At 38.8% G+C, this 26,289-nt stretch overlaps 4 protein-coding genes across 5 annotated transcripts; 2 read left to right on the plus strand and 2 right to left on the minus strand.

Annotated features, from left to right (window-relative positions):
* Positions 1-1,913: 1,913 nt before the first annotated feature.
* mgrn1b (mahogunin, ring finger 1b) lies at positions 1,914-13,192 on the minus strand. 2 transcript variants are annotated; one of them, XM_044018402.1, is made up of 17 exons: positions 12,813-13,192; positions 10,829-10,947; positions 10,613-10,701; positions 10,357-10,503; positions 9,742-9,859; positions 9,559-9,625; positions 9,403-9,446; positions 9,253-9,300; positions 8,602-8,670; positions 8,354-8,513; positions 8,145-8,254; positions 6,918-7,132; positions 6,710-6,821; positions 6,571-6,616; positions 6,380-6,484; positions 5,521-5,566; positions 1,914-4,777 (listed from the first exon to the last, which is right to left on the minus strand). In XM_044018402.1, the coding sequence occupies exons 1-16, from the start codon at positions 12,898-12,900 to the stop codon at positions 5,526-5,528; spliced, it is 1,578 nt and encodes a 525-aa protein (XP_043874337.1). In that variant the 5' UTR covers positions 12,901-13,192; the 3' UTR covers positions 1,914-4,777; positions 5,521-5,525. The 2 variants fall into 2 exon arrangements, with proteins under 2 accessions (XP_043874337.1, XP_043874336.1); XM_044018401.1 differs by lacking the exon at positions 5,521-5,566.
* A 1,519-nt stretch (positions 13,193-14,711) lies between these two features.
* On the plus strand, positions 14,712-22,184 carry cdip1 (cell death-inducing p53 target 1). Its single transcript, XM_044018398.1, has 5 exons — positions 14,712-14,782; positions 17,631-17,780; positions 18,590-18,730; positions 18,869-19,145; positions 19,352-22,184. The coding sequence occupies exons 2-5, from the start codon at positions 17,705-17,707 to the stop codon at positions 19,461-19,463; spliced, it is 606 nt and encodes a 201-aa protein (XP_043874333.1). The 5' UTR covers positions 14,712-14,782; positions 17,631-17,704; the 3' UTR covers positions 19,464-22,184.
* Positions 21,640-23,916, minus strand: polr3k (polymerase (RNA) III (DNA directed) polypeptide K). Its single transcript, XM_044018400.1, has 3 exons — positions 23,668-23,916; positions 23,484-23,571; positions 21,640-22,891 (listed from the first exon to the last, which is right to left on the minus strand). Exons 1-3 carry the CDS (start codon positions 23,776-23,778, stop codon positions 22,764-22,766), a joined length of 327 nt encoding a protein of 108 aa, XP_043874335.1. The 5' UTR covers positions 23,779-23,916; the 3' UTR covers positions 21,640-22,763.
* A 369-nt stretch (positions 23,917-24,285) lies between these two features.
* Positions 24,286-25,971, plus strand: snrnp25 (small nuclear ribonucleoprotein 25). The gene is made up of 5 exons (XM_044018399.1): positions 24,286-24,672; positions 24,877-24,967; positions 25,400-25,505; positions 25,659-25,733; positions 25,832-25,971. The coding sequence occupies exons 1-5, from the start codon at positions 24,445-24,447 to the stop codon at positions 25,887-25,889; spliced, it is 558 nt and encodes a 185-aa protein (XP_043874334.1). The 5' UTR covers positions 24,286-24,444; the 3' UTR covers positions 25,890-25,971.
* The last annotated feature ends 318 nt before the right edge of the window (positions 25,972-26,289 follow it).

A 26,289-nucleotide genomic window follows, 5' to 3' on the forward strand; every position in this document is an offset into this window, starting at 1 on the left:
AGTGTCAATCCACTCTCACACAAACACAACAACATTTATTATCTTATTTTATTATTTATTAAGTTGCTGCTGACAACACAACCACAATTTTATTGGGATTCAGCCCGAACATTGAGAACACGTGTCTAAAATTAAATGTTAACGTAGGTGTGAAACTGTACTTGCGTGCGTGTGTTTGTATAAGTGTGGGTGTTCGTTTTTCATCCACTTAGCTCTGAGTCAGCTCTGGTTAATTTGTTGACAGCGCAGGTCGAACCGTTTTATCCTTCAACCTTCCATCTGCTGCAAAACAAAACAACACAAACTCTCACTAATCTTCCTACATTAAACTCAGCTCCTTCACAGGAAAACAAACAAACATAAATGTGATTAAACAGGCAACATGTTTTAGTTATAGACATTTAGGCCTCTTTAAAAAGGTCCATGTAACATTTAGGGGGGCGATTGGCAGAAATTGAATATACTACCTATATGTTTGTATTACAACAGTCCTTTCTGTTGTGTAAAGGCCACCGTAGTTTCTTCTCAAGCTAAGGGAAAAAAAGAGGAATGAGATGTCCTAACCAACTCTAACTCTTACGCACTGAAACCTTAACAGCCACTTTGACAGAAAAGCATGTGTGTAAACCTCAATCTTTTTAGGAATAAACATAAATGCAAAAATATGTACAAAAACATGTGTTAAAAGGTACAAATACACCCTTTATCCTATAACCATCTTACAATTTAGTTTTTGTTTACATATTTATAAACGACTTTAAGTTATGTTACCATGAAAATACTTGGCAGCCTCCGTGGAGCTGACCCGGCTCGTAATAAAATTATAAAACATTTATTTTGGGGTAAGGAAAAAAACAGCAATTCACACAAGCTTCTTCTTTTCATTTTCTCCCAGATTATAAGACAGTACTTTATTTTTTTAGTCCAACAATGGCTGACTTGCTGCCCATTTATACACTTTTACGTTAATTTTGTCCGTCATTGTGCGCCTAAAACGATGATGGACGAAGCGGAGCAATACCGCTGAAAATTGTGGGGGGCAGTATAGAGTCAATAGTCTAATCAATCAAGAAAATGACGAAGAAGCCACCTACAGCTGAAGAGCGCAATTTGAAAGACGCTGCCAGAGCTTGCTGGTTTATCCCTGCAGTGAGAAAAATGAGAGTGACTGGACAGGAGTTCAGCGTGCTGTGGTTTGATTTGAGGCGCTAAAGAAAAGATCTCATAAATGCTAATTTATCAATGTTACAATATCAAACGCTTTGTTTTTGTAGCATTTCTTTCATCTTCCACATTCCACAACTAAAATATTACAAGAGTTACTTGCTTCTTTTACTGGATTAGTAGATTAACTAAATATATAACCTGTTTCGCAGTATTATTTCTCTTCTTTCTTTTGGGTCTTTTCTTGAGCTGATAGCTGTGTGCGACTTGTGCTGGATATACGGAAATATTACAAACCATTAATGAGACGACAGTGCTCTTACATTCCACCGCTACAAAATCTGCTTGTGTTTCAGTCTATTTCAGATCCGGCAGAATAAAAATAACCTCTTCCACAGTCACTATTTGTTTGTTGATGCCTGAAACTTGGTACTGCCCTCTAGAGGAAATATTGTGTAAACATCCATATTAATTAATTAAAGAAGAGTGTACCACTACCACTGATGATGGTAGTGATGTTGATAACATTTGGGATGGAACCGGGCCGGTTCTCTGTGTACATTTAAACACTAGACCTTTAAAGGAAAATTTCCCTCTGTCAGCTTATTTTAGGCAGCAAGTCAAAAGCTAAAAATATTATTAATTTTAAATAGTACATTTTACAAAAAGAAATCCCAGAACAACTGAATATAGTTTGCAGAAATAAGAAAAAAGGTGACGTATTGGATCATTAAACAGGTAGTAGTAGCTGAGTGGTACTGGGTCTTTGTTCTTTATTGTTATACACATGCTGCTATACACACGGGGAGAGACTGGTATTGAGTTTACAGAGAGCCACAAACCACCTACTGTGGAGTTTTCCTGGATACCAGGTCAATAGTGGTCAGAACAAGAACAGGAAGGCACAGTGTCAAGTTGAAATGGCACAGAAGAAGAGGAGGAGGAGGAGAAGGGGGAGGTGTTTACAACATAATAACCACATTACTTTAAAGCCGCGAGATGTGTTGACGTCAACTAAGTCACATGCAGATTCTACTTTGCGCATTAAAATGCATCTGGAGCATTGGCTGATTTTCCTTCTTCTCAGAATGCACACTTGAACCTAAATACTAAGATTAAATGCATTATTGATAAATGGTCGTAATATAGTAAATAAACAAGTTTAATTTATAATATATATATATATATATTGCTGAAGAGCAAGATACATTTTTCCAGTAGCAATAAAAAAAAGGAAATTAATCTGTACATGAGAATCAAAAAGAACTGAAATCTGAAATGTGTTGTAGCGTTAATTATCAAAACACTAATGTCCAAATGCAACAAGCAGGCAGAGCCATATCAAGTCAAAGGCACATAGATCTATATATGCATGGCGCTACACATACAGGACCAAGGTAAGTAAAGGCGTTGCAGCCAAACGGACACCTGACCCACTTCTTTTGCAGCTACGTCACATAAGCAGACACAGGGGGAAAAAAAAGGCTGTACAGAGATCTGCCATCATAAACACTGACGGGATGAGCGCACACACACACGCAAGCGCACGCACGCACGCACACACACACACACACCCAAGTGTAGCTGGAGGAGCATCTATGCTTGTTGCAGGCTCTAACTATCTTTGACTTCAGCTGTCAGGGGGGTTTGAATCTGTAGCTCTTATCAACAAAGATTTAAATAATGTGCATGTTTACTGAATCTACCTCCATTATACATCATTATCAGGATTTCCTCTAGTACAGTTATGATATATTAGATGTTTAAGACTGCAGACAACTCAGGCTCATGTCGTCATAAACGTTTTGTTAACGATGAGGGAACTAGGGCTGTCACTTTTTATCCCACATTCTTTAATAGAGAGCCTAAAAGCGTAGCTTGGCCTTAGATCCGTCTTTAATTGCCTTTCTTGGTCCCTCAAGACAGTTGTTTTGCTTTGACAGTGGAGGACGTAAACTAAACTAAACCTCAACACCAAAGCATCTGAAGAGCAACATGTGGAAGTATTTCAGGTGCTACACTCGAGCTGCGATGATTAATCAATTATTAACTGACTACTAAATTATTCAGCAACTGGTTTGATAATGGATTAATCAAGTATGAGTGTTGCTTTCAATAATTAAACCAAGCTCTCTTTAGCTGGTGAAATGTTTCTTTGCTCCATATGACAAATAAAATCATTAAATTGGAATCATTTGTATTCGTGGACAAAACAAGACATTTGAGAACATCGTCACTTTGTGGTTTAGGAAACCAACGATCAACATTTTACAAACCAAATAATCAAGAAAATAATCGACATTATGAAAATAATTGATACTTGCAGCTCTATTCTACACCATCAAAGGCATCACAACGAGTGGATTCTTATTCACAAGGTCCCAATTTGATATGATCTCCAACAAAACCCAATTCCTTTAGACATATTTTGGTTTTCAGGAAGATTTTCACAGAAACTAATGCTGCAATATCCGGATCTCTTTAAGCTGGTGCATCATTAAAAATATTGTTTACATTAAAAATGTTCCATTTTTATTTAGTATGACCACACAATGCCACTCTAATTGAAACCTTGAACGTTCAAAACCCATTTGAGTTTGAGAAAAAATGTGTACTGCCAAGATGCGCACCAGACAGTTTGAAGCAAGAACTGTAAGTAAGAAGTTGTCCAGCAGAGGGTGCTGTGAGCACAGCTTAGGTTTACCTCCCATGCCCCCCACCATTTGCCCTGCAGTTAAAGCTAACCGCTTGCAGTCACGTGAGACTATCAAGGACACTTAAGTCCCACGAGAATTTACAGAAAATGGCTTTTAAGGTTAAGCGATATTGCATCATATCATTTGGAAATATCCTTTTTTTACCCAGCCCTTACAATAAATCTGCGTTACGCAATATTCACTTAAAACTTGATTTTCTGGAAAAAGTGACAGCTCTAGAGGGAATGAATTATAAACAAGTGCAAAATCACTGCAAATGAACACACGCACAAAGCTAATAATTAATCTGCTCAGTCAGACCAGGAAAAAAACCCAACAATGCTTAGCTGACTGAGGAAACAGTTTCTGGAGTCATTCATATATTCGACTTAACAGAGTGTAATTATAGATTTGTAAATATAGTGTCGAGGAAATCAATACTGGGTTAATTTAAAGTTAAGTGTTGCTTTTAAGCAGCACCATGACGGGTAGTGAAATGTCTCTGGACTCCACGTTACTAAACCACAACTCTGCCCCAAGACGTACAACCATTGCAAAGTTAATGAAATGTTTTTTAAAAAATATCTTGAACATTAAAATTCAGTCATAGATTAAGATACGAAAAGCATCTTTGAGAATGTGTCTTTTCTGCTCGTGACAGATACAGTGATGGAATCAACAGCTCCTCTTTCGGGGTGTGAAGGGAGCGAAGGACTGTGTGAATCTTTTGAAGCATGAACCTGTTCTGGTGGACGGATGAATATGGGTGAGTGGATAAAGGGGGAGGGAATGTCCGGATCAGAGTCAGGGGTCAAGATGCTCGTCTTCCATGTGAAGGCTGCTCGTGGGACACAGGAGAGGCTGGCTGGAGCAGTTTGTGCTCTGACTTTTCAGGCTTTCAGTCGACTCCGAGGATCCTGGACAACGATAAACAACACATGAGCGACAGGAGTGCAACTTTAGAAACGGTGCTTATTCTTTATAGTCAAGAGCTAGCCAGTATTAACCAGAATTACTGTCCTGTGTTTGTAAACCTCCACCAATAACGCGGACAAGGAATTTCATTTTCAAGAAGCCAAAGTCATGGTGTGTAAGGCCTCTGTGACTCATGTGCTGTCAACCAAATTCTTAGGAAACTAGAGAAATACTCACATTTAAGAAGCCCAAAAATTGTTTTAATTATTAGGAAAAAACCTCTCAAACCAATTTCTCCATCATCAAAGTAGTTGCCAATTCATTAAGTAATCATTATCAGCCATTGCAGCCGTAAAGTGAATGTTTGACAGGATGTAAACTGTACAACTTACAAACTGTAAATTGTACTCACCGGTTCTTTAATTCTAGCCAACAGGTAATACATTCATAAAGAACCAGTGAACAAGCTAGATTTCACTCAACAAATAAGGGTTAAACTATTAAATCCAGAGGATTTAATAGTTTCGAACGAGGCGTCTGAATGATCAGAATTCATGATGTCTTTGAAGGTGTTTTAAAGATGCTTTCTTGGGGGTGTCATGCCGCCGTGTGTGGTTGTCGATGTGCCTTAATGGACTCTTTTACAACACAAATCCTCCCCGGGGGCAATAAAAGGTTCTGTTCATTCATTCAGTCAGTGAAGCTCATACACTGAGAAGCAGAGCAGACAGGAAAGCCTACATACCACAGTTATTCCTCCAAACCAATAGAGCAGGAATCAGGACCTAGAGCTGCCCATAGTGAGGAGGCACAAAGGTAGAAGATGAACAGGGAACAGGAGAGGAGGAGGAGAAGCGTTAGGAAAGACAAAGAAGCAAAACAGCACTCAGGTTAGATGCAAAGCACAGGGAATCAAAGTTTTGGATTTAAGGCAGGCAACATTAGATAAGAGTACCAGAGCAGAGGTTTAGGCTCAATCCCATTTGACCCCTCACCCCTAAAAGTAAGCCCTACCTCTCCACTTTGCATGTTCATGTGTTGCTGTTGTGTCGTGATAGTTGTTACAATGTAGCATGAGGACTTTTCTAGGGCAAACTTCCTTAAGGGATGACATATTACTCAGATTATCCACTAAAACTAATGTTACCATCATAAGGATATACATATCTGATACATTTCTACCAATATCTCTTGAATTTCATACCCAAACACAGACAAAGTCAGCAGTGCGCACACTGGTTGCCTTAGTTAGTCACCTGCCAATTTGAGGCCTGTCAAGCAAACCGTTGTACAGTGATTTGGCGCTATACAAATAAAATTGAATTGAATTACGTAATTAAAAAAACAGGAAAGACAGACAGGTTATATCAACAGCTGCATAAAAAAAAAAAAGATTGGGTAGGACAAGTATCACTGGTAAATGAGATTTTTAACTACTACTAATTGTAACTCTGTTTTAAGGGTCAAGGGGTCGGGATAAAAATAAGAAATAGGACACACTGGAAAAGAAAAGTATGAATTTAGGAGCTGCAGTCACTGCCTTTACTGTAAAAATGTCTGAATATTTTACAATTTATCGTTCTGGTTCTTTCCCCATTTCTCACCTGGCAGCGACAGATCACCTGCTGGGTCGCTCTCGGTTTTGGTCAAGCAGCTGTGTTCGCTGCCACAGTCCTGCAGGATGTCTGCCCCAGCATGCATCCTGTCCTCTGGAGCGGGAAGAGAGACAGCGTTTAATGGTGTCACTCAAACATATTTCTGATTTGTATACCAAGCACTGAATGAGAAAACTCACCATCATCTGGAGACAGAGACTCTGCCACATCCTCTGCTGCTGTAGCCTGGAGGAGAAACAGAGAAAGATGTTTAAGATTCTGAATGTAAAGTGATTATAAAGTGTGGCGATGTTGCAAGGAGGCGACGCGGTGGCGTACGTCTGTGGGGGCGGGGCTGCTGGAGAGCAGTGTGTGAGGCTGAGCATCAGACATCTCAGACAGCTTCTCCTCATCCTCCTCCTGGATTGGAGAGGATGGAGACCTGAGGGTGCTGCCATGAGAGAGAGAAGGGAAAATACACGAGTTTTCGAATATCCTGTCATAACGTGATTATTTGTGTATGTAGACATGTTCAGTGTGACGCTACCTGTCAGGCGACTTGCTGACTTTGCTTTTCTGTAGACTCCCATCACTCAAATGCTCGGGGGAGCTCAGCTGTCTGCCCTCACCACCCAGACCCCCTGAGAAATTGATTTCATCGTAGAGCGGGGCAGAGGGGATGGGAGGAGACACAGACCTCAGACCGTTCAGAGCCTCCAACAGTGAGATGGGCTCAAAGCCGGGAGGAACCGAGTCAGAGCTCTGCCGAAAGAACAAATACAGTATAAATATATATATATATATTAATATTAATATGTTAACCCAAGAAATACAAGCACTACAGAACATGGAGAAAACACCAGAAACATGACAAAAGCTGCATCTTTTGCACCTCTTCTTAAAACTCATTTTATCATCTGGCATAGTTTTATTGTTCGTGTTTGTTAATTTTATTTGTGTCTTTATTGTTTTTGGTTTCTACTACTTCAATTGTTTGAACACATGCATTGTTTGTTTTATTGTAAAGCATCGTGTGACTCTATAAATAGATCTTCTTCTCAATAATCTCACATTTTCATCAGTTCAGTCTATGAGCAGAAGAGTGTGGCAAGGGGAGAGAATTGGATGCGACATAGGAGACGAGAACGAATATGATGGACTGCGTAATGTAGGGGCTCTTTAAATTCCGGAACATTGCAGTAGTGCAACATCGTGGATGCAAGCTGCCATCACAACCCCATGGAGGAAGAGAAAGAGGAAGAAGAAACGAGGGGAGAAAGCAATAGAGGCCGTAATGTAGAAGCACAGATGCAAACTCATAGAATACAAAAGGAGAATCTGAACAAATACAAAATGTCATCACAAAAGGAAGAGTGTGAAGTTGTGCCACAATTCAAGGTGACGTTCCAAGTTACAGCTGAATATACCTCATCTCACACTTCCCTTCCAAGTTTCCCTCAGTTAGTACCAAAACTCAAAAGATTATTAGTTTGTCCATTGTAGGATACAAACACAAGAGCCTCGGTAGAACTCACCTGACAATGAAAAAAACACCTCATACTATTAGGTTATTGCTCAACAGCAAGAAAACTGTTTTTGCAGAGCACCACAAGTGTATAAATTGTCATCAGTTCATCCTTGAGTACACATACACATCCTGGTGTGCCTCATATATTGTGTTCAAAAGAATGGGATGGGATGTACGGTCACAGGGACCTTGAACACTGACACCTGAGCATCAAATTAATTTTAGCAGATTGTGCGCGATACTTACAGAGTGTTCCTCGTGGTCCATAGTCTGAGCCAGAACAGGACTGAAGGACACGGGAGAAAGAGCGCCGGGCTTTTTCCTCACAGCTCTGATCTGCAGGAGAGCTCTGAAGGCTGGGACAGAGGAACACCAGGTCAACTTAAGGACAGTCACAATGCTATTTCATTATTATTCTAAGCATTATTCTAAGCATGAAATGGAACTCTTCTTACGCAGCCTGCAGATAGGACAGTTGTTGGCCTGGTAGCGGAGTGTGTCTGCACAGGAGTTGCAGAGACACAGATGTCTGCAGGGCAGGATGAGCGTGTCCCGGAGGTCCGACAGGCACACGACACACTCGTTGCTGTTGTCACTGTTCTCGTCATCGGATGGCTGGAAATAGAAATAATTACATCACATTAAGCCGAATAAAGCATCGCAAAATTGTGTTTCGAGTAGGAGGTGAGACGTCGACTGAAACCTTGGTCTCTTGATTGTTTTTGTTCTCAATGCCGTAAATCTCCTGTAAGAGGTAGCTCACGCGGTCCACCTGAAAAGACGCAGAAATTTTGAATTTTAGCGAAAGGATGAGAACAGTATTGCAAAAAATGTACAGTACTTTTTTTATGTTTTAAAAAAATCTATTCACATCATCAAGAGTTCCTTCACGTTAACATGACTTGACAGTTTTAAGACCAGTGACCTTGACTATCTTTGATTAACTGACTGTTGCCAGAAATAAAGACATAAATATAAACAACACATTAATATGTGAAGGATTTATTCAAACAAAATCACAAATGCTTCCTATTAAAAGATTAAAAAAAACTTTCCTTGACAGATATATGCAATTGTTAGACTCCCGAGAGTCTCGGCACAGATCTTTTTGTGGCATTTGAGTCTTTCTAAAGCTGCAGACAGTATGAGGATGAAAGCAGAATGCAGCTGAAAACCTAAAAATAGTTTTTATTTCTTTTAGAGCAATTTGCCTACACTGTTTCCACTGCGGCACATCAGGGGACTCAGAGATGCTTTGTCTAAAATATCTGCCTTTGTGTACATTACTACGCTGCAACATACTGTGCATCTAAACTATCCTAACCATTAAATAAGTTGATATTTATAAACCTACAATTTGTTTCTGCTTCAGAGGCTTGACGGAGAAACTGCCATCAACGTGCTGCAGGTACAGAGAAAAAACAGAACATGTTGAAGCATATAGAACAAAATGGCTTCTAACCAGATAGAAATAATTCACTTTTATATAAGGATGCACACTTACTCTTTCAAAGGCTGCCAGAAGTACATGAGCATGTCCAAGGCAATCTAGAAAAGAAAAGTAATTTTTCACTAACTTTTTCACACACTTTCGCTAACTAGATAGTTCAATGATTCTCAATATCATTTGGTTGATTATTATGCAGCCCCAGTAACCTACCATCTCCTTCATCCACCACAGCCTGGATAACAATTGGAAACACCCCTCGATCAAGGTCAAAGTTCAGCTTTACGGGGAAAAAAATGTACATTTAATGTTGCTGAGGTGTAAATATAAACAGAGGACAATCAAGGTTAATTCAAACCATGTTTATGTATCAAATAAAAGGCTGTAGATACTTACGTCTTCCTCTTTCCACTCACAGAAATCTATTTTGAAAGACGGCATGGAGAACTGCTGGCTCACGCCTCGCTTGTAATGCACAGTTTCAGAAGCCATTGATGGATCCTTTGGGCTATAACTAAATCAAGTATATTACAGACATCAATCAGTGTGGAAATCCTAACAGCAGAGGTCACCTTTAAGTGATAAATAAATGAATGTGCACGTTAAGACAGACAAAAATGAAGGAAAGCAGAACAATCATCAAAAGTATCAAAATCTAATGTTTGTGATCCCAGAAACATGAATCCTCAATCACCAAGAACTTCAATGCGAACTTTCATCTTCTTCTAAGTCTTATCTGCAGTATCCATGGCGACCAGTGGTTGCTATGGAGTCTGAGGGCCCGCCGCATCTATTCTAGTCTTTGTGCTCTACAGATTGAATCTCACTACTCATAAGATTTTAATTGTTTTGCACTAAAATGGAGCCGTGGAGTCATTAAATGATGACATCCATCGTTTCATAGAAACATGCAGTTAACCAGAATTTGTAATGCATTTAAATGTGATATTTAACACATCTAAATATCAAAATCTTAAGCCACTTTAAAAAAAAACCTGCGGAAATTCTTACACTGCCATCCCATTGGAGAACTCTTCAAATGCCTGGCAGTAGAGGGTGATGGCCACTCGAGCATCGGCATCAAAGGTGAACTCCACTCCGTACTGAACCTTTGGTTTTCCACCTTCTTCCACTGGCGTGTCAGAGTCATCTTTGTACCTTAGCATCAATACATTTGCTAAGCATTAGGGTGATGTTGTGATAAGTCATGACTCTATTCTTCACTCCGTAACTATAATGATTTGTATTGTGCTGTCACTATCTTTACCTGACCAGACGCAACGAGTCCTTTCTAATGTTGACCAGACTCCGCAGGGTCTTCACAGGCTCGTGGGGTGCAGGCGTCACATAGGGAAACTAGTGAAATAATGGTTTGAAATGATTTATGTCGTTTGATTAATCGTTATAGTGTAAAAAAATGAATCAAGAGTGGTTCCACACATATGGACGATACAGTAGGGAATTGCCAAATTAGCTTTCTCACCTGTACTGGCCTGTTTCCAAGAAAATTCAGGTCCATGTTTTCTCCAAAAAGGTATCCCTCTGGATGTGGTGTGTCGAATTTCTCGCCTCCCATGAAGAAGTGGCTGGCAAAATAATTTCCTGAATGCAAGAGAAGAAAAGAATATGATTGCTAAAAGCAGTGAAGTGCTTATTTCCTTCTCAATCTGTTTTTGAACACATCTTCAAAAAAATAGGATATTTCTGCCTACATTGATGCGAAAACACTTTATAAACTGACTCTTTAATATGGAGTAAATGGTATTTTTTACCGACAGTTGTGAAGTGATAAGGTGGACCATTCACCTGACTTTAACATTATAAGAAACTATGCTTGGGAACATTACATAAAGTGACTTTAGAGCAGTCACTCAACAAACATGATGCCACTGTAGTGTAATAAAAAACATTGACTATATCTTGACTTTAGCATGAACCTGGAATTTTTAAACAAATGCAAACATGATTTCCAATAACTTTATAATCCCTGCATCTGTCCTCTGGTGGAAACTGATACACAGTGTATTTTATGCCTCAAAGTCCAGGAGACAATAAAATATGTGATGGCTTTTATGGTTTTTAAAATGAATCAGTCACAATGACGGAGCACCTGTCCCAATACTCTGTGTTTACTGCCTGAAAATATAATAATGGCAAAGCAAAGGTGTCTTTAAAAGTTATAGGACTCCAGAATAAATGCCGTACAGATCTTTGTCCGAATAAAGTAACAGTAAAAAAATGCCTTGTTGTGAACGATGACAAAAGTTCGCGTTCATGTGTCTGGGTGTCAGCAACTTTTTATTCCCACTACGCAATAAATTTACAGCAAAATATAATCATAAAGTACAGAGTAGAAGAATAATGGTTTAAAGGGGCATCAAGATGTCGACTTTTTCAATGACATAGAAATGTTTTGAGAGTCTGCTTGTGATTTGATCAGCAATGGAACTTATAAGTCGAGCTTTAGTTCGACATTTACTGTGACATAAGGACGACCCAATGCAGTAATTGATATCGGTATCAATCCAAACTGGACAAAAATCACTGGATTATAGGAAAAAAGAAAAGAAAAAAATAGTATTATTCAATTTCAGACAAATGCTTCACTAACTATAGTCTGTAAAAATGTGGGTTATTCATGTTGTGTACATTGCTAGTTATGGCTCTTTCAATGCATCAGCACAAATATGTTGGTATTTTAGTCATTTAAAAGACTTTAAGAAAGACTGATACTGATATTGGTAGATACTGAAGATTGTGATATCAATATCAGACAATAAAAATGGTATTGAGCCATCCATCAAAATATTAGCTACTCTACTTTAATGCAAGAACAAGAACTTTAAGACATGAATCGTTTCAAACATTAACGAATAAATGTTCAGCCCTTGTACCTGAGTCTAATACAAAATATATATGACTCCATATCAAAACAAACACTCTTATTTTGACATTCTGTAAAAAAAAATGTAATAGCAATATCATGGACTATCGTGATATAATTTGAAACTATTACCATCTGCCTCTACTAAACAGGTTTTGTTTTTCCCACACAGTTGGACTTTTTGGCCAAAGTTAATAGTAAAGCAGAAAAACACCATATATTTAAAACGTGTCTGTTTATCGCAAGTCATATGATATCTGTATTGCAATATTCAACAATGTTATCGCAAGTTTTCCTAAAATTGTGCAGCCCTAATTCAAAACAGCAGCGACTGAAATAACCACCAGTTACAACCAAGGCACCTAATAAAGTGGCATGTGAGTGTTTTGTGCTATTGAATATAGCCCAACTCTACTGTACAATGAATCACAACACCATTATGTGCGTTCACACATCGTCTCACCAAACAACTATTTCACCTATTAGCCTCACTAGGTTCCTTCAGCGTCTCTGTGGCTTTAGCTTACTTACTTACTTGAATATAACAATGTATTTGGGGAAGGACATAATGCCAACCACTCACCAGACTTGGGTGGAAATCGATAGGCCGAGTTGGCCTGGATGTCGATATCCTCAACACCAGCGATTCTGCGACTCAGGATGGAGCCCATCTTCCCCCGCTGGACCGCCGATGTTAGCTACGGTTAGCTCGGCAGCTAAAGTCGCGATAGCAGCAGCTCCGGTGGCTGACTTTGCCTCCTTCGGCGTTCGCGGTAGACGCCACCAATTAAAAATAACATCAACAAAAAAACAAACGCCGTCGGTTAATTTGGCATTCTACGCGTCTTGTTGCTCCGTGGCTAACAGGAAGCAGGTACTCGACGGGACACGGGCTGTTGTTTTGGCCCGAGCTGTGCTAACGTAGCGGAGCAGCGGACTTGATTGGCTGTCCCCACAAAGTCAGGGGCGTTTGACTGTGGGGAGCACGGAGCCAAAAGACACGCCCCGACGTCACCGCTGATTGCCTTACTCGTACATCCGTCACCCTTAGTGACCAATTACCACTCTTCCGTGTCCTAACGTAAGAGGCGACGTGAGGGCGGGTCTTCTTTCATCGTGGAAAACGCAGTATTTTCTACTATTTATATTAATATTATATTATTATTATATTATATATTATTATATTATATTATATATTATATTAACAACCCACACTATAAATCGCGATAAAATAAGCAAATCTGAGCACACCACAATGTTTTTATTTATAGTTTAAAATCTGTAGAATCTCCCTTGACTTTAAATGCCAGACATTGCTGAGAGATGTGTACAGTAAAACATATACATGAATGGAACAAAAACAAAAAAAAAAAGGGAATGACTGGTATAAGGGTTATAATTATTCAATAATTCAATAATAATATACAGTATAATTGCAAAAATAATTATGTTCCATAGCAGTAGGACTAATTAGTAGTTAGAACTGCAACTATTAATCAATTACTAAATTAATCTCCAACTCTAAAAAATGTGATAACCGATGAATTACTGTGATTTTTCAGCTCCTAAAATGTGAATATTTTCTAGTTTCTTTGCTTCATACAACAAAATAATCATTAAAACTGAATAATTTTGATTTGCGGACAAAGAGACATTTGAGAACATCATCATTTTGAGACATTTGATGGACAAAGCAATCAACAGATTAAAAAACAGGAATATAATCTTTAGTTGCAGCACCATTAGTTGTAGGTTCTGCATCATCATGATATGGAGGGTGTAACTCATTTGCCACAAACATACAGTATTGCGGTTTCTCACTATGACCACTGGAGGGCAGTGAATGTACAGACTGTCTTCCTTTGCTGCTAATGTCTCCTCAACAAATGTTATTGTTATTAACTATTCACTGATAATGAGGTGTAAAAACTGATATCAAGAGTGCCCACATTAATTATTAGTATATTTAACTTTACTTGAAAAGTGTATTTTGTTGAGAAACAAATGTACAAACATGTTTCTTAGTGGCAAATAAATAGAAAGTAAATAAAAAATGGAGAACACAGACAATATAAATTACAATATAAATCAAGAGAGAAAACAATATGCCTATATAGGCAGTTACATCAAGGATAGAGAATACTGTGTTAATACTATTTGAATATAATCTATTATAGTTTGTGAGTGATTTAAATTTGATATGGGGTTCTATAGATTTATGGAGTGTTGCAATTTTATCTACTTAATATGTAGAACACTGGTTAAACAGGTTTGGATACTTTAATACAGAAATGTTACATATTATCTTTAAGGCATGTATAATCAAGTTATTTTGACAACGTTTAGTTTTTTAATGGTTTATTTCATGTATTTAATATTTTCAGCATCATATTGGTATATCGGCCTTGGAAAAAAACAACCCTGCATCAGTCGACCTCACACTGACGTGAAGAGTTAATCCATCTGAACGTGTGTTGTCGGGAAACCCAACGTCAAACAAACTTCAGCTGCCCCACCGCTGAGGCATCGCTACGTGTCTCTCCCATCAACCAGGTAATGTGGCCTTTATCTTAAATGGCAGTGGGACATCATAACAGTCATGAGCAGAACCAAGTGCTGTGTATGAGACGCTTCATTAATGTCACGTTTTTTTTTCTTTCTTTCATTTTTTTTTGTTTTTAGTTCCTGAGCGTATTTCAGGGACGGGTAGCTCGGTAGCTAGCTAGCTAACGAATCATAGCAAACACGCTTAGCTTCAGCTGGTCGTACACACCCATATTATCGGTGTACAAATACTTCATATACTCACTCGCCTATTGTGTATTGATTTACAATCGTAGTGATGTGAGATAAACTATCATCCACCTGCCAGTTAGCTGTCATTTATAGTGACGTCAACACCCCTCTGGCGTTATATCCTTTAGCCACCGCGGCAGCTAACACTGATAATAACAATGTTATTGTCAGATGCTAAGCTACGTGTCCTGGGTTAATTTGACAACTCACGCTTGCTCCCGTTATTAGTCTCAATTACGCAACTCAGTTTAGTTGTGCAAGTGGCTTTGAGCTGGATTATCTGGTAAAGCATTTAAGAAGAAAAAGAATTACAGCGTTATCGAGCTAGCAGGTTAGCAGGGAATGCCCGCACAGATTTTACTAATGCATTTACTCATACCCTTTTTATACAGCCTTAATCCATTTTTGTATGCAATACACACACGTAATACACAAATATGTGTGTATTACGTGTGTGTGTTTGTTTGTTTTTGATGTTATGGCATCTGTATTGTTGTGCTGTTTACCTCTTCTTCTTAAACTGTAATAATTACTTATCTTTATTTTAGCAATTACTTTATAAGACCTCATGGCGCAACCCTGAAAAGATACAGCAGGTAGCAGACAGGTTGCAAGTGCAAGAATTTATATATCTGATTAACACTAAAGGCAACTGCAAAGGTTAGCCATCATCCAAGGCATGACCACCATCTGGAAAAGCAAAGCCATAAGTAACAACCAAAAGCGCAGGATCATCAAAGCAAAGGCTTTTGCTATTGCGACATATGGATGCGAGTTATAGGAAATTACCAAACAAGAGGAGAAAGTCGATGCATTCGAGATGCATCGACAGACGATGGGTATACAGACGCTTGCTCAGAAAATCCTGGCAAAAGCACCAAAACAAACACCTGGGTGCTAGAGAAAAGCAACATCAAGTTGATGCTAAGGAGCAGATAGCCAGAAGAAAGATGAACTTCTCTGACCATGCTGTCATAATGGCCTGGAAAAGCTGCTCATACAGGGAAAAAGAAGAAACACAAAATGGTCTACTTAAAAAATAGCAAAAAAGGAATAAAACAAACAAAAAAAGTTGTTGGATTAAATAACCCATCACTTCTTCTCTTTAGCTTTCCTTTTTGTACATTCGACTTTATGCTATTCAGTACCTCTTCCTCATACCCCAATCTCGTTTAATGGTTGGTTAGTTAGAAAGTAGTGGTGATTAACGACAGTTGGCATCTGTAATGTAGCATTACTGCCTTCTTCTAGGTTCAGCTATCCAAAACATTATAAATCTTTTTCTTCTTCCTGGCTCCCGGCTTCGTCTCCAGCAATAAAATACAAAACAAATAGAATAAAGAGGTCACTGAACTAGCTTTTGTTTACATGAGATTGGAGAGTTTTGGTTTCACACTCTTCCTCATTCATAGTTACTTATTTCAAGATTTTGCAATTACATGTTGCCAGATTCCAGGCAGACTTTTTTCTTCTTAAGCTGTTTTTTTTTGTTTTTGTTTTTTTTAATCTGAATACAGAAACACAAACAGTTTTATGTTGTGTTGGTGGACATTAACCACACATTTACATCTTAGTTATATTATCATTCTACACCTACACCATGTTTCCTTCATATTTAGTAAAAATGTTTGCGTTTCCTTATCTAACGCACCAGACAGAAATCCAAAGATCCTCAATTGTATTCTTTAGTGTTTTATGGCAGCTGGCATCTGTTATATTGCATTACTGCCCCCCCCTGTTCTCTTTTCCTTTGCACACCCATGCAGTGTGTCTGTTCTTCCCGGGCTTCAATCAGATTGCTGTAAAACAGAAATGAGCAGATCATACTTGGCCTCATACTGGTAAAATAGAAGTGTAAATAAAATCAGATGTGATTCAAAGAACCCTAAATATCACATGAATGTTTCACAATGTAAAAATGTAAATGCTGGACTGATGTTGTGACATCAAATAACATTTGTGAAAGATTTGCTTTCACAAACATTTTTTTGTGCTATGCGGATAATACAACATTATGGATGGCAAGTGCCGTTAATCACCACGGCAAACCAACGACAAGATTAAAGGATTAAAAGATGACATCACATTGAGGCAAGTCTGTGATATAGTTTTTTAGGAATTGGACAGTGTTCAACTTTTGAACTGTGGGGAAAGAAAACACAGTTATGGATTTTAAGTGCCATAAAACACCAAATGGGAAGACGGGTTTCAACTCAAGAAGTAAGTCTTTTGTCCTTGATCGGCTATAATTGCTCCAGCTTCCCATGTGGCCCTTGTGGGGAGGACAAAATGGTAGAAAATGGATGGATAGAAGTCTTTTCTTCTCACTTATGTCATTCCAAAGTCAAGTGGTTCTGATGTGTCAGTAATCTCTTCACATTCCCCTTGTGAATTACACTAACTCTTCAGCTAAGTCTGAATGTATTATTAATTGAACCAAAGACAAAACCATCCTGCTGTTGAAACCTGAACACACAGAACAGAGGAGCTCTTGTCATAACCTCTTTAGCCTGGAACAATTTGTGACTTGGGAGAAGCTTGTGTCGGAGGGTAACGAGCCATGGGACTCAAACTGTGCATGTTTTTTTTTTTTCTACTTTCACAGAGTGAAAGATTACAGGAGAGTTTTGAGCGGAGCTCCGTGTTCGTCCCCTCTCCCTGTTCAGAAATCCGGCCAGTATGTCCAATGACCCTCCTCCTCCGTATCCTGGAGGTCCCAGTGCCCCACCCATTCAGGAGAAGAATGGGCAGCCTGGTAATCAAACTACATGTGCAGGATTATAAGCATGTGCATGAGCATGTGTGTTGTTCACTCATTGTTTTAACACAAAATCACTAGTAAGTACAGTTTAGTGTGTTTTAACTGCATCTTTGTGCTCAAACGTTCTCACAAAGAAATAGTTTACAATGGACCTTTTGTGCAGCAGCCATTTTGTGAAGTCGCAGGTGTAAATAGATACGATTTATATGTACTGTCCTTAGTTTTAGGACAGTGACACTTAAACCACCAATTTAATTATTGTGGCTTGAGCAAACCTTCACCAAAAAGTTTGTTAAAAGTGTTCATTTCAAAAAAGGGCACAAATCACAGTTTTCCCTTTCACACTGGCACAGCTCCAGCATGGTTCTGGTTCCAAAACAACATTTAAAAGTGGCCTGTGTGTTCACACCACATATATTGGTTGAAAAAGACACTGGGTTTTTCTTGTGAACTTTGACAACATCAGTGGGCTTGTCAATGTAAGCTGGTTAGCTCAGAGCACCAAGGTTTCGAATAGAATTAGAGCCCCAGTGGGCTAAAAGTGCTTGCTGGCATAAAAACACTAAACGTCATATTCATGCACTGTCCGATACAAACTTATTTGTAGCTTGAGTTGCGTTACCTAATTATTGGATAATGAAATAGTCTTTGTAGGACTGGATTTTTGGCTCTATTGACATAAATATAATACTTGCAGTAGCATACAACAGGTTGAATCAATCCTGTATTTTGTGAGTGTTGCATTTCTTCAGACTGCTTTGACTTACATGTTTTTGAATATGTGGGTGTTGTTTTTCACACAGTGTACAGGACTGGTCCTCAGCAGGGACAGTCCCAGCCTCCAGACTACGGTCCTCCGCCCTACGAGGCTCCGCAACTAGGCTTCCTCCCCCCACACGTCCCTGGAGATGGTCCCATGCCAATGCCGATGCCACCACCACAAGGTAGTGCAGAGAGTCTATAAAGAGAGCATCAAAACAAGCCAACGAAAACAGTGTGAAAACTTAAATTCCTCTTGGAAACTGGCTTTATATACTAACAATTATACAAAACTTACATTTGTAATTTATGACTCCGGACAGGTGGCCACTACCCACCGCCTCCAGGTCACTTTCCTCACCAGATGCCAGGACACATGGGCCCCGGTCCTGGTCACTTTGTCCAGATGGGGGGACACACAGCGACTGTCCTGGCTCCTCCAGGCGCAGCCACTACTGTGACTGTCCTGCAGGGGGAAATGTTCCAGACCTCGCCAGTGCAGACCGTGTGTCCGCACTGTCAGCAGGCGATCGTCACGCGCATCTCCCACGACGTTGGCCTCATGAACACGCTCTTCTGCCTCTTCTGCTTCTTCGTAGGGTAAGTAGGTCGCAGGTCAGGAGACACGTAACCGACATTCATGTGGTGGGTCTGATGGTTCCCAGGTTTTGCTTGCTTAGTTCCGGACACGACTGTAGGGCAATCCAACGAACGTCTTGCTTAGAATCTTTGTCAAATCTTTTTCTTGTCTTCCACTGGAACTCACGCTTTCTTTTTAAATCTCTTGTTTTGTTCCTCCTTCTCAGGTGTGACCTCGGCTGCTGCCTGATTCCCTGTCTGATCGACGACCTCAAGGATGTGACTCACACCTGCCCTAACTGTAAGGGCTACATTTACACATACAAGCGTATATGCTAACCACCGACGGCTGCAGGAAACACGAGAGACACATACATGCACATACACACATGCAAACTCACAGCGCCTCCTGCTGGTAGTGACGACCCTCCCCCCTTCCCCCTCCTCTTCCATTTTTGCAGTGTTGCGTAAAGCCCTCAAAAAATTGAGAGCATAGTTTTCTCACTACATCACAGAATATTTACTGTACATAATCATCTCTCAGCGTTTTCTAAGTTTAAAGATGCATTTGAAAATATACAAATGTACACGAGGAACACAGAGGCCGTGTGATCCTGTGTGGAAAGTAAACGGGGGAGAATGTTGTGATGCTTACATTTGTAAATTAAAAAAAACAATCATTGATTTGATAGCCTTAGGTAGAGAAACTGAAAAAACAGTCACTTTAATTTGTTACGTGAAGTCATCTGTGAATCTTACTCAGAAGCAAGTTGAAGTTGGATAAACATTTTCTTCTTATTTATTTAAAAACAGTGTTTTTGTTTCTGTTGAGAACTGTGAACATTTTCCTCATTACTACAACAGACATGTTTTTTTTGTTTTCCTTTTACTGTCGCGGTCCCTCTTTGAATGTGAGCAATTTTCATCCTGATTAGTATATTTTACAGATCACAAAAAAACAAGTATTAAACGTTAAAAAACAAAAAAAGAAAAGACACTGGGATTCATCCATTCATACCAGCAGCTTCACTGTATCTTGGCATTGATTGTACAAGTTTGTGAACTCTTTTAATGCAGCGTTTCCTCTTAATCTGTTGACGACGGCAGTGGAGGATTGAGTCTGACACATCAGCATGTGACTCTCACACTTTCATACATAACAGTTCACTGACTCGTCCTGTTACCTGTTCATTTTTCAGTTGTTTTTTTTATCTCCATCTATGCTCTACTTTTGTTTTTGAGACTCAAGCTAACATTTGCACTTTAAGTTGAAATTCACCTTTTTCCGATGTTAAAACCTCTCAACCTCGGCCAATTGTTCGTCTGAGGTAAAAATATACAATTTATAAAGTTTAACCAAGTAAAAGCAGCGTGGGATTTTTTGACTCACTTGGTTTGTTGCTTGCTCAGTGAATTTTTTCTATACATGCACTTATTTTGACTATCGCGGTGTTGAAGTGGACACGACAGACGGTGCGTCTCGTCAGTAATCTTGCGTCCTTTAGCTACACGTTTCTACGAGGGCTCAGTTTCGCTCGTGATTTCTAGAATCGACTAAGATTCGCAAAGGTCTTGATTTAGTTTGGTTTCAATACACATTTTACTTTGGATATGAGGGTTTTTGTCCAATTTTTAAACCTGCCTTTATGCCTGGTATATTGTCCAATTTTGTGTCGTCCCTGACGTAAGATGGCTATACGTGAAACTGGTGGCGATTTCTTTGTTTGAGGCTCAAGGGTGGTCGTACTCTGAGTGTTTCAAAGATGGCCATTGTTAAAGTCTTGTGTGTAAAGAAAGTTTGAGAAAAATGCTGCATGTTACTGCGTTCCATCTTCTGTACCAGGGATTCCCAAATGTTAGAATCTTCCCCAGCCCATTTTAAACTTCCAACCAAAACGTTAAATCACAACACGACAACACTTAGACGATTATGTATTCAAACATCAATTATTCATTTCAAAAATGGGCAAAAACTCTATATCATTATTTCACAAATAAAAGATTGCACATCGTCTGTTGTAAAATCTCGTTTTCACGATTACTCCCTCATGTGGCCAGATGTTGTTAAGGCTAAGATAGAAAGAAAGGCACGTAAGCGATATTTTTGACTCGATACCTGATCCTTAAATGATTGAAACAACGCTTCTTTCCATGTTTTTGCTGCCGCTGTATGACGAACTGGTACCTCATGCCAATGGGCATGATTGATTATAAAAAAGTCGATCAGTTACTGTGACTACTCTAAAAATATTGAAAAGACTTAAAATAAATGTCAGCCTAGTTAGTGGACATCACGTGCGTTTGCAGAAGTGATGAAATGTACAAAGGTTTGGAAGTGGTGGAATTTACCAGGGTCTTTGAATGCATCTTGTTAGCTCAATACACTGTGAAGCCTGCATCACTTTCACTAACTCACACACTACAGTTAAGAGTACTCGAACTTTTTTTTGCGAGAAATGCCCATCCCAAAGTACCTAGTTTTAAAATAGAAAAAAAAAACACTAGTAGACAAAACCATCATCACCTATTTAATTCGACATCAGCCCTTTAAGAATCGCTGCATTGCGTAGATGCATGTTACATAGCAAAGTAAGACATCTGTTGACTAATCTAAATATGAAATAGGGTAAAACTTTTCTGCCGAGAATAAGCTTCAAATAAACGACTGTTACCCGATATCTTGCAAAAAAATAAATAAAAAATAATAAATAGACATTGTTCCACCACAGCATGTCTAACCTGCCAGTCACCTTCAGTCATTCATGTGCAGTTTGTCTGCATGAGCCACTCATTGAAATGACTAATTAACACTAACTAGATCCTTAACTCTATGTGTGTTTTCTTCTTCTCTGGAAGTGAGATAAACTCTGTAAGAAAGTCCACTCTGCAATGAAGTTTTAATACCAAGTACTGTATATTATGCCATTGTTGTGGATAATGCTGGTCTGCATTGCTCTCTAAATGTCTGTGATATGTATTAAACTATGTAAGTCAAAATTTGTTTGACGGTTGTATACAGGTAAACAGGTAATATTTTATCAATAAAAGTCTGAAGGATTGTTTCTTTGTCATTGACACACTTTTATTTGGATTTTATGCTGCATATACAGTAATTTTAGGAAATGTTTCTGTGCCAACTAGAGGTAGACCGATTAACTGGTTGGGCTGATAGTTGACATTTTTAGTAATTATTATTTGGGTTGCAATGATTATTTGATTAAACAATTAATCAGCAAGTCTTGTTTTTTTTTATTATTAAAACAAGCTGGGTCTTTGTTGAAACTGATTCATTCTGGTTTATTTTTCGATGGCCTGTTTCATGTAGTTTATACCTTTTTTCTACTAAAAATGCTATTGCTGTACTGACCATTAGTTTTATTGGTAACTGAAGTTAAGTTTTGCTGTTATTTGTCATCATAAAACATATTATATTAGGTGGTGGTTATATTCATTTATGGGGGTGGGGAAAAACCGGCATCAATTATCAGTCATCAGCTGCCACATCGGTCAACCTCTCGTGCTGATGCACACAGAGAAAGGAAAAGTATTTTTTACAACCAGTGGAGCCTATTTCTCATAAATCAACTCTCAAAAAAACAAACAGCCAATGTGCATGAAACCTGTCAAAGTGCAAACGTGTCAGTCTCTCCATCGATGTCCACACTGTATGTGGCAACATTTGTAGAACGTCGTCATCGGCTCGTCTGCTGATCTCGTCTGAATCTGCATGAAATACGCCCGAGCATGCCCACACTTGGGACAAGTTTCTGAGAAAAAGACCGAAATAAAGTCATACTCTTGAAACAAATGGACAGCTGAGTGCAACAAATACATTTACAGACATAACTATTTCATATGTTTCAACATGTGTGTGTGTGTATATATATATATATATATATATATATACACGCACACACACATATAAATATAAGCAAAGACATCTCTACATGATTTTTAACAACAAAAATCAGAAAACAAGAATTCAAATAAATGCAGAATGCATCACATGGCATTTCATTACACCACTGCTAGAGCTATCCCCAAACATACCCTTTTGGCTTAAATGTGACTTAGTATTGTGATAATATTGCATTGTGGCATAAAATATTGTGATAACATCGTATTGTGACTTAAAATATTGTGATAATATCCTAGTGCGACTTAAATATCACGATAAAATCATACTGTGGCTTAAAATATTGTCATAATATCGTATTGTGACTTCAAATATTGTGATAATATCTTAGCGTGACTTAAATAACGATGAAATCATACTGTGACTTAAAATATTGTGATCGTGGAGTCTCAGGCGATTATGTGGTGACAGCTCGGGTTTCAGCGTGATTCCACGTCACTTACCTGCCGTCGAGTCCACGTTCTCCCACGCTGCAGCTCCACCAAGAACATCATCAACCTCTTTTAACTTTGGATACTTTCTGTTATTGACCTGCAGAAAACAAACAAACAAATCACCACAGAGAAATCAAAGTAAAAACCAGGAGAACTGAGAATCTGAAAACACTTCTTTATTTTGTTTACTCACCTTTCTCGTGATGTTGTGAACGTAAGGACAAGTGTTACACGCAAATCTCATGCACCGCTGTCCCTCCTCCACGATTAACACGTTCCCACAGGTTGGGCAGAACAGCAGCATGCCCGCCTCGAACTAAACACGTGTGTGTAAAAGGCGATAAAACACGATATTTCTGCTCTGTTTCTTACAAACGGCGGAGTTGTTTGGGTTAGCTTCAGCTTCAGCTTCAGCTTCCTGTTTATTTCAAGCATGAGGAGCGGACCGGAAGAGGCAGTCAGGTCCTGTCTTTAAAACAGTTCGGCTGGAAACAAAATAGGTTTCATTTTAACAGTTTCAGAACAAAATAAGGATAAATAATATAAGAAGTTTCACTTTAAATCATTTATGTACTGATTAACTTACAGATAATACAAAACCTTTTTAAAACGAGCTAAAGAAGGTTTACTGCTCATCTTTACAGCTCTAGGAAACTAAATATTAAGATCGCGAAGTAGTCATTTTTTATTTACTAACACAACTAACACGCCCATAAACTATGTAACTATAAAATATTAGTGTTTTTATTGCCTTTTACACTATTAGTGTGACTTTAAAGTTACTTCTTCTAAGAGGAACCTTGTACGCTACGCGTTGGTGTCTCTCCGGTGTGTAGTTTGTGCTACACAAACTGTTATTAGTTTCTCGGTGAAAACCATGATTTATTTCAGCAGCAAATAGAGAACATGTTTTTGTCGTGTTTTAGCGGTATTTAAAGAAGCTGTGTGTGTGATTAAAACTCGCCTGGCGATGGAGGAGCAGAGTCCTGACACTGAAACTGCTGCAGGAGTAGCTCAGTGTGTGAAAGAGGAGGAGGAGGAGGAGAAGAAAATGGAGGTGGAGGAGAAGGAGAACCAGGCAGAGGAGGAGGAGGAGGAAGATGTGGAGGCTCTACCTCACTCAGAAATCCTGGACATCTTCGAGGAAGGACTGGCTCAACTTGTGCAGGACCCTTTACTGTGTGACCTGCCAATCCAGGTGCTGTGTCCTGTCCAACCAGTACAAATGTCAAATAGACAGACAGACAGACAGATAAGATAGATAGATATTAGGCATAGAACATCAGAATATACTGTGCTAAAGGGTAGACAAAAATAAAATAATAGAATAGAACACAAAATGTATAAACAATTCCAACCAAATAAACATACATAATTCTGATTGTTGTTTTTGTTTCTGCAGGTGACTCTAGAGGAGGTGAATTCTCAGATCGCTCTCGAGTATGGTCAGGCCATGACCGTCAGAGTGTTGAAGGCAGACGGAGACGTGATGCGTAAGTGTTCATTAGACATTAGAGCTGCAACTCACTGATTATTATCATCATCAATTAAGCTGTTGATTATTTTCTCGCATAATCAATTAATCGTTGGTCCAAATGTTGATCAGGGTTTGTCAAACCTGGAAATTATGATGTTCTTGAATGTCTTGTCCACAAACCAAAATGATTAAGTTTTTAATGATTTCTTCGTTCTATGGAGCAAAGAAACAAAGAAAATATTCACATTTAAGAAACTGAAACAATCAGAAATCCATCCTCTAGTAGAAACCCAATGATGGGTTAAATGCAGAGAAGGAATTTCCATCAGGCTCATGGGGATAAATAAAGTACTAAAAATTAAAATTAAATTAAAAATTAAAAAGTAGTTGCACTAGTGTCATTAATTTTAAATGATGATTAATATTTGAAACCATATGTCTCCATAAGCCATAGTGGTTGTGCAGAACGCGACTGTCCTGGATCTGAAGAAAGCCATTCGTAGATTCATGGAGCTGAAACAACAGCGTGAAGGCGGAGTGAAGCACATCAGCTGGTAAACACACACAAATAATGTGCCCTTCTTATGGTTTATGTGTTTTTGGTGTTCCCAAAGATACACATACAAGTACACACACGGATTCTAACATTTAAAAAGAAAAAGGTCAAGAATGTCTCTGCCACTCTGTTTGTCTCTGTGCTTCTATAGGAAATACGTGTGGAGAACGTACCATTTAGTGTTTCAGGGGGAAAAACTTGAGGACGACAAGACGAGGCTTAAAGAGTAAGTGAATAAACGTATCATCATTAAATCTATCCATCTTTCTATCTATCCATTCGTGTGACCTTTTTTCTCCGTGTGAATCTTTTCCCTGTCTTCAGTTATGGAATCAGAAACAGAGATGAAGTGACATTCATGAAACATCTGAGGAAGAAGTGAAACAAGTGTTACAACCGATGTCTGACAGAAAACAACAACAACAAAAACAGCAGTTCCTGCATGTAAATAAAATATAAAACTGTGGACTTTTGTTTGTATAAATTGTGTTTGTCTAATAAACAATGTTTTATTTTCTCTGTGTGTGTTTGTGTTTTACTTGAACTTATTATTTAATTATCTCTCATTATCTGCTGCTGCTGCTGATCTCAAACCAGTCCCAGCTGACATCAGGTAGCAGGCAGTTGTGGACAGGTCAAAGGTCAGAACGTACAAGAAACAAACAAACACAAGCATTCTCACCTGTGGTGAATTTAGAGTCTGGATCACAAAGTACCCAATCTGACAAATGGAATTTTGTTCAGTTTTGACAGAGATATGATTCAAGCCATTAGTATAAGAG

The sequence above is a fragment of the Solea senegalensis genome, unplaced genomic scaffold (assembly GCF_019176455.1).
Source record: "Solea senegalensis isolate Sse05_10M unplaced genomic scaffold, IFAPA_SoseM_1 scf7180000017154, whole genome shotgun sequence".
NCBI lineage: Eukaryota > Metazoa > Chordata > Actinopteri > Pleuronectiformes > Soleidae > Solea > Solea senegalensis.

What these genes read in the sequence shown, in the direction of transcription:
- mgrn1b (XM_044018401.1), bottom strand. Translation starts at nt 12,900, where the DNA reads ATGGGCTCCATCCTGAGTCGCAGAATCGCTGGTGTTGAGGATATCGAC. An exon ending in TCGATTTCCACCCAAGTCTG is followed by an intron (nt 10,948 to 12,812) that starts GTGAGTGGTTGG and finishes TCTTGCATTCAG; the next exon opens with GAAATTATTTTGCCAGCCAC. An exon ending in AGGTGATCTGTCGCTGCCAG is followed by an intron (nt 4,778 to 6,379) that starts GTGAGAAATGGG and finishes ATCGTTGTCCAG; the next exon opens with GATCCTCGGAGTCGACTGAA.
- polr3k (XM_044018400.1), bottom strand. Translation starts at nt 23,778, where the DNA reads ATGCTGCTGTTCTGCCCAACCTGTGGGAACGTGTTAATCGTGGAGGAG. An exon ending in TTCACAACATCACGAGAAAG is followed by an intron (nt 23,572 to 23,667) that starts GTGAGTAAACAA and finishes TGTTTTCTGCAG; the next exon opens with GTCAATAACAGAAAGTATCC. An exon ending in GAACGTGGACTCGACGGCAG is followed by an intron (nt 22,892 to 23,483) that starts GTAAGTGACGTG and finishes TCTTTTTCTCAG; the next exon opens with AAACTTGTCCCAAGTGTGGG.
- cdip1 (XM_044018398.1), top strand. Translation starts at nt 17,705, where the DNA reads ATGTCCAATGACCCTCCTCCTCCGTATCCTGGAGGTCCCAGTGCCCCA. An exon ending in GCCGATGCCACCACCACAAG is followed by an intron (nt 18,731 to 18,868) that starts GTAGTGCAGAGA and finishes GACTCCGGACAG; the next exon opens with GTGGCCACTACCCACCGCCT. An exon ending in CTCTTCTGCTTCTTCGTAGG is followed by an intron (nt 19,146 to 19,351) that starts GTAAGTAGGTCG and finishes CCTCCTTCTCAG; the next exon opens with GTGTGACCTCGGCTGCTGCC.
- snrnp25 (XM_044018399.1), top strand. Translation starts at nt 24,445, where the DNA reads ATGGAGGAGCAGAGTCCTGACACTGAAACTGCTGCAGGAGTAGCTCAG. An exon ending in GGCAGACGGAGACGTGATGC is followed by an intron (nt 24,968 to 25,399) that starts GTAAGTGTTCAT and finishes TGTCTCCATAAG; the next exon opens with CCATAGTGGTTGTGCAGAAC. An exon ending in GGAGTGAAGCACATCAGCTG is followed by an intron (nt 25,506 to 25,658) that starts GTAAACACACAC and finishes GTGCTTCTATAG; the next exon opens with GAAATACGTGTGGAGAACGT.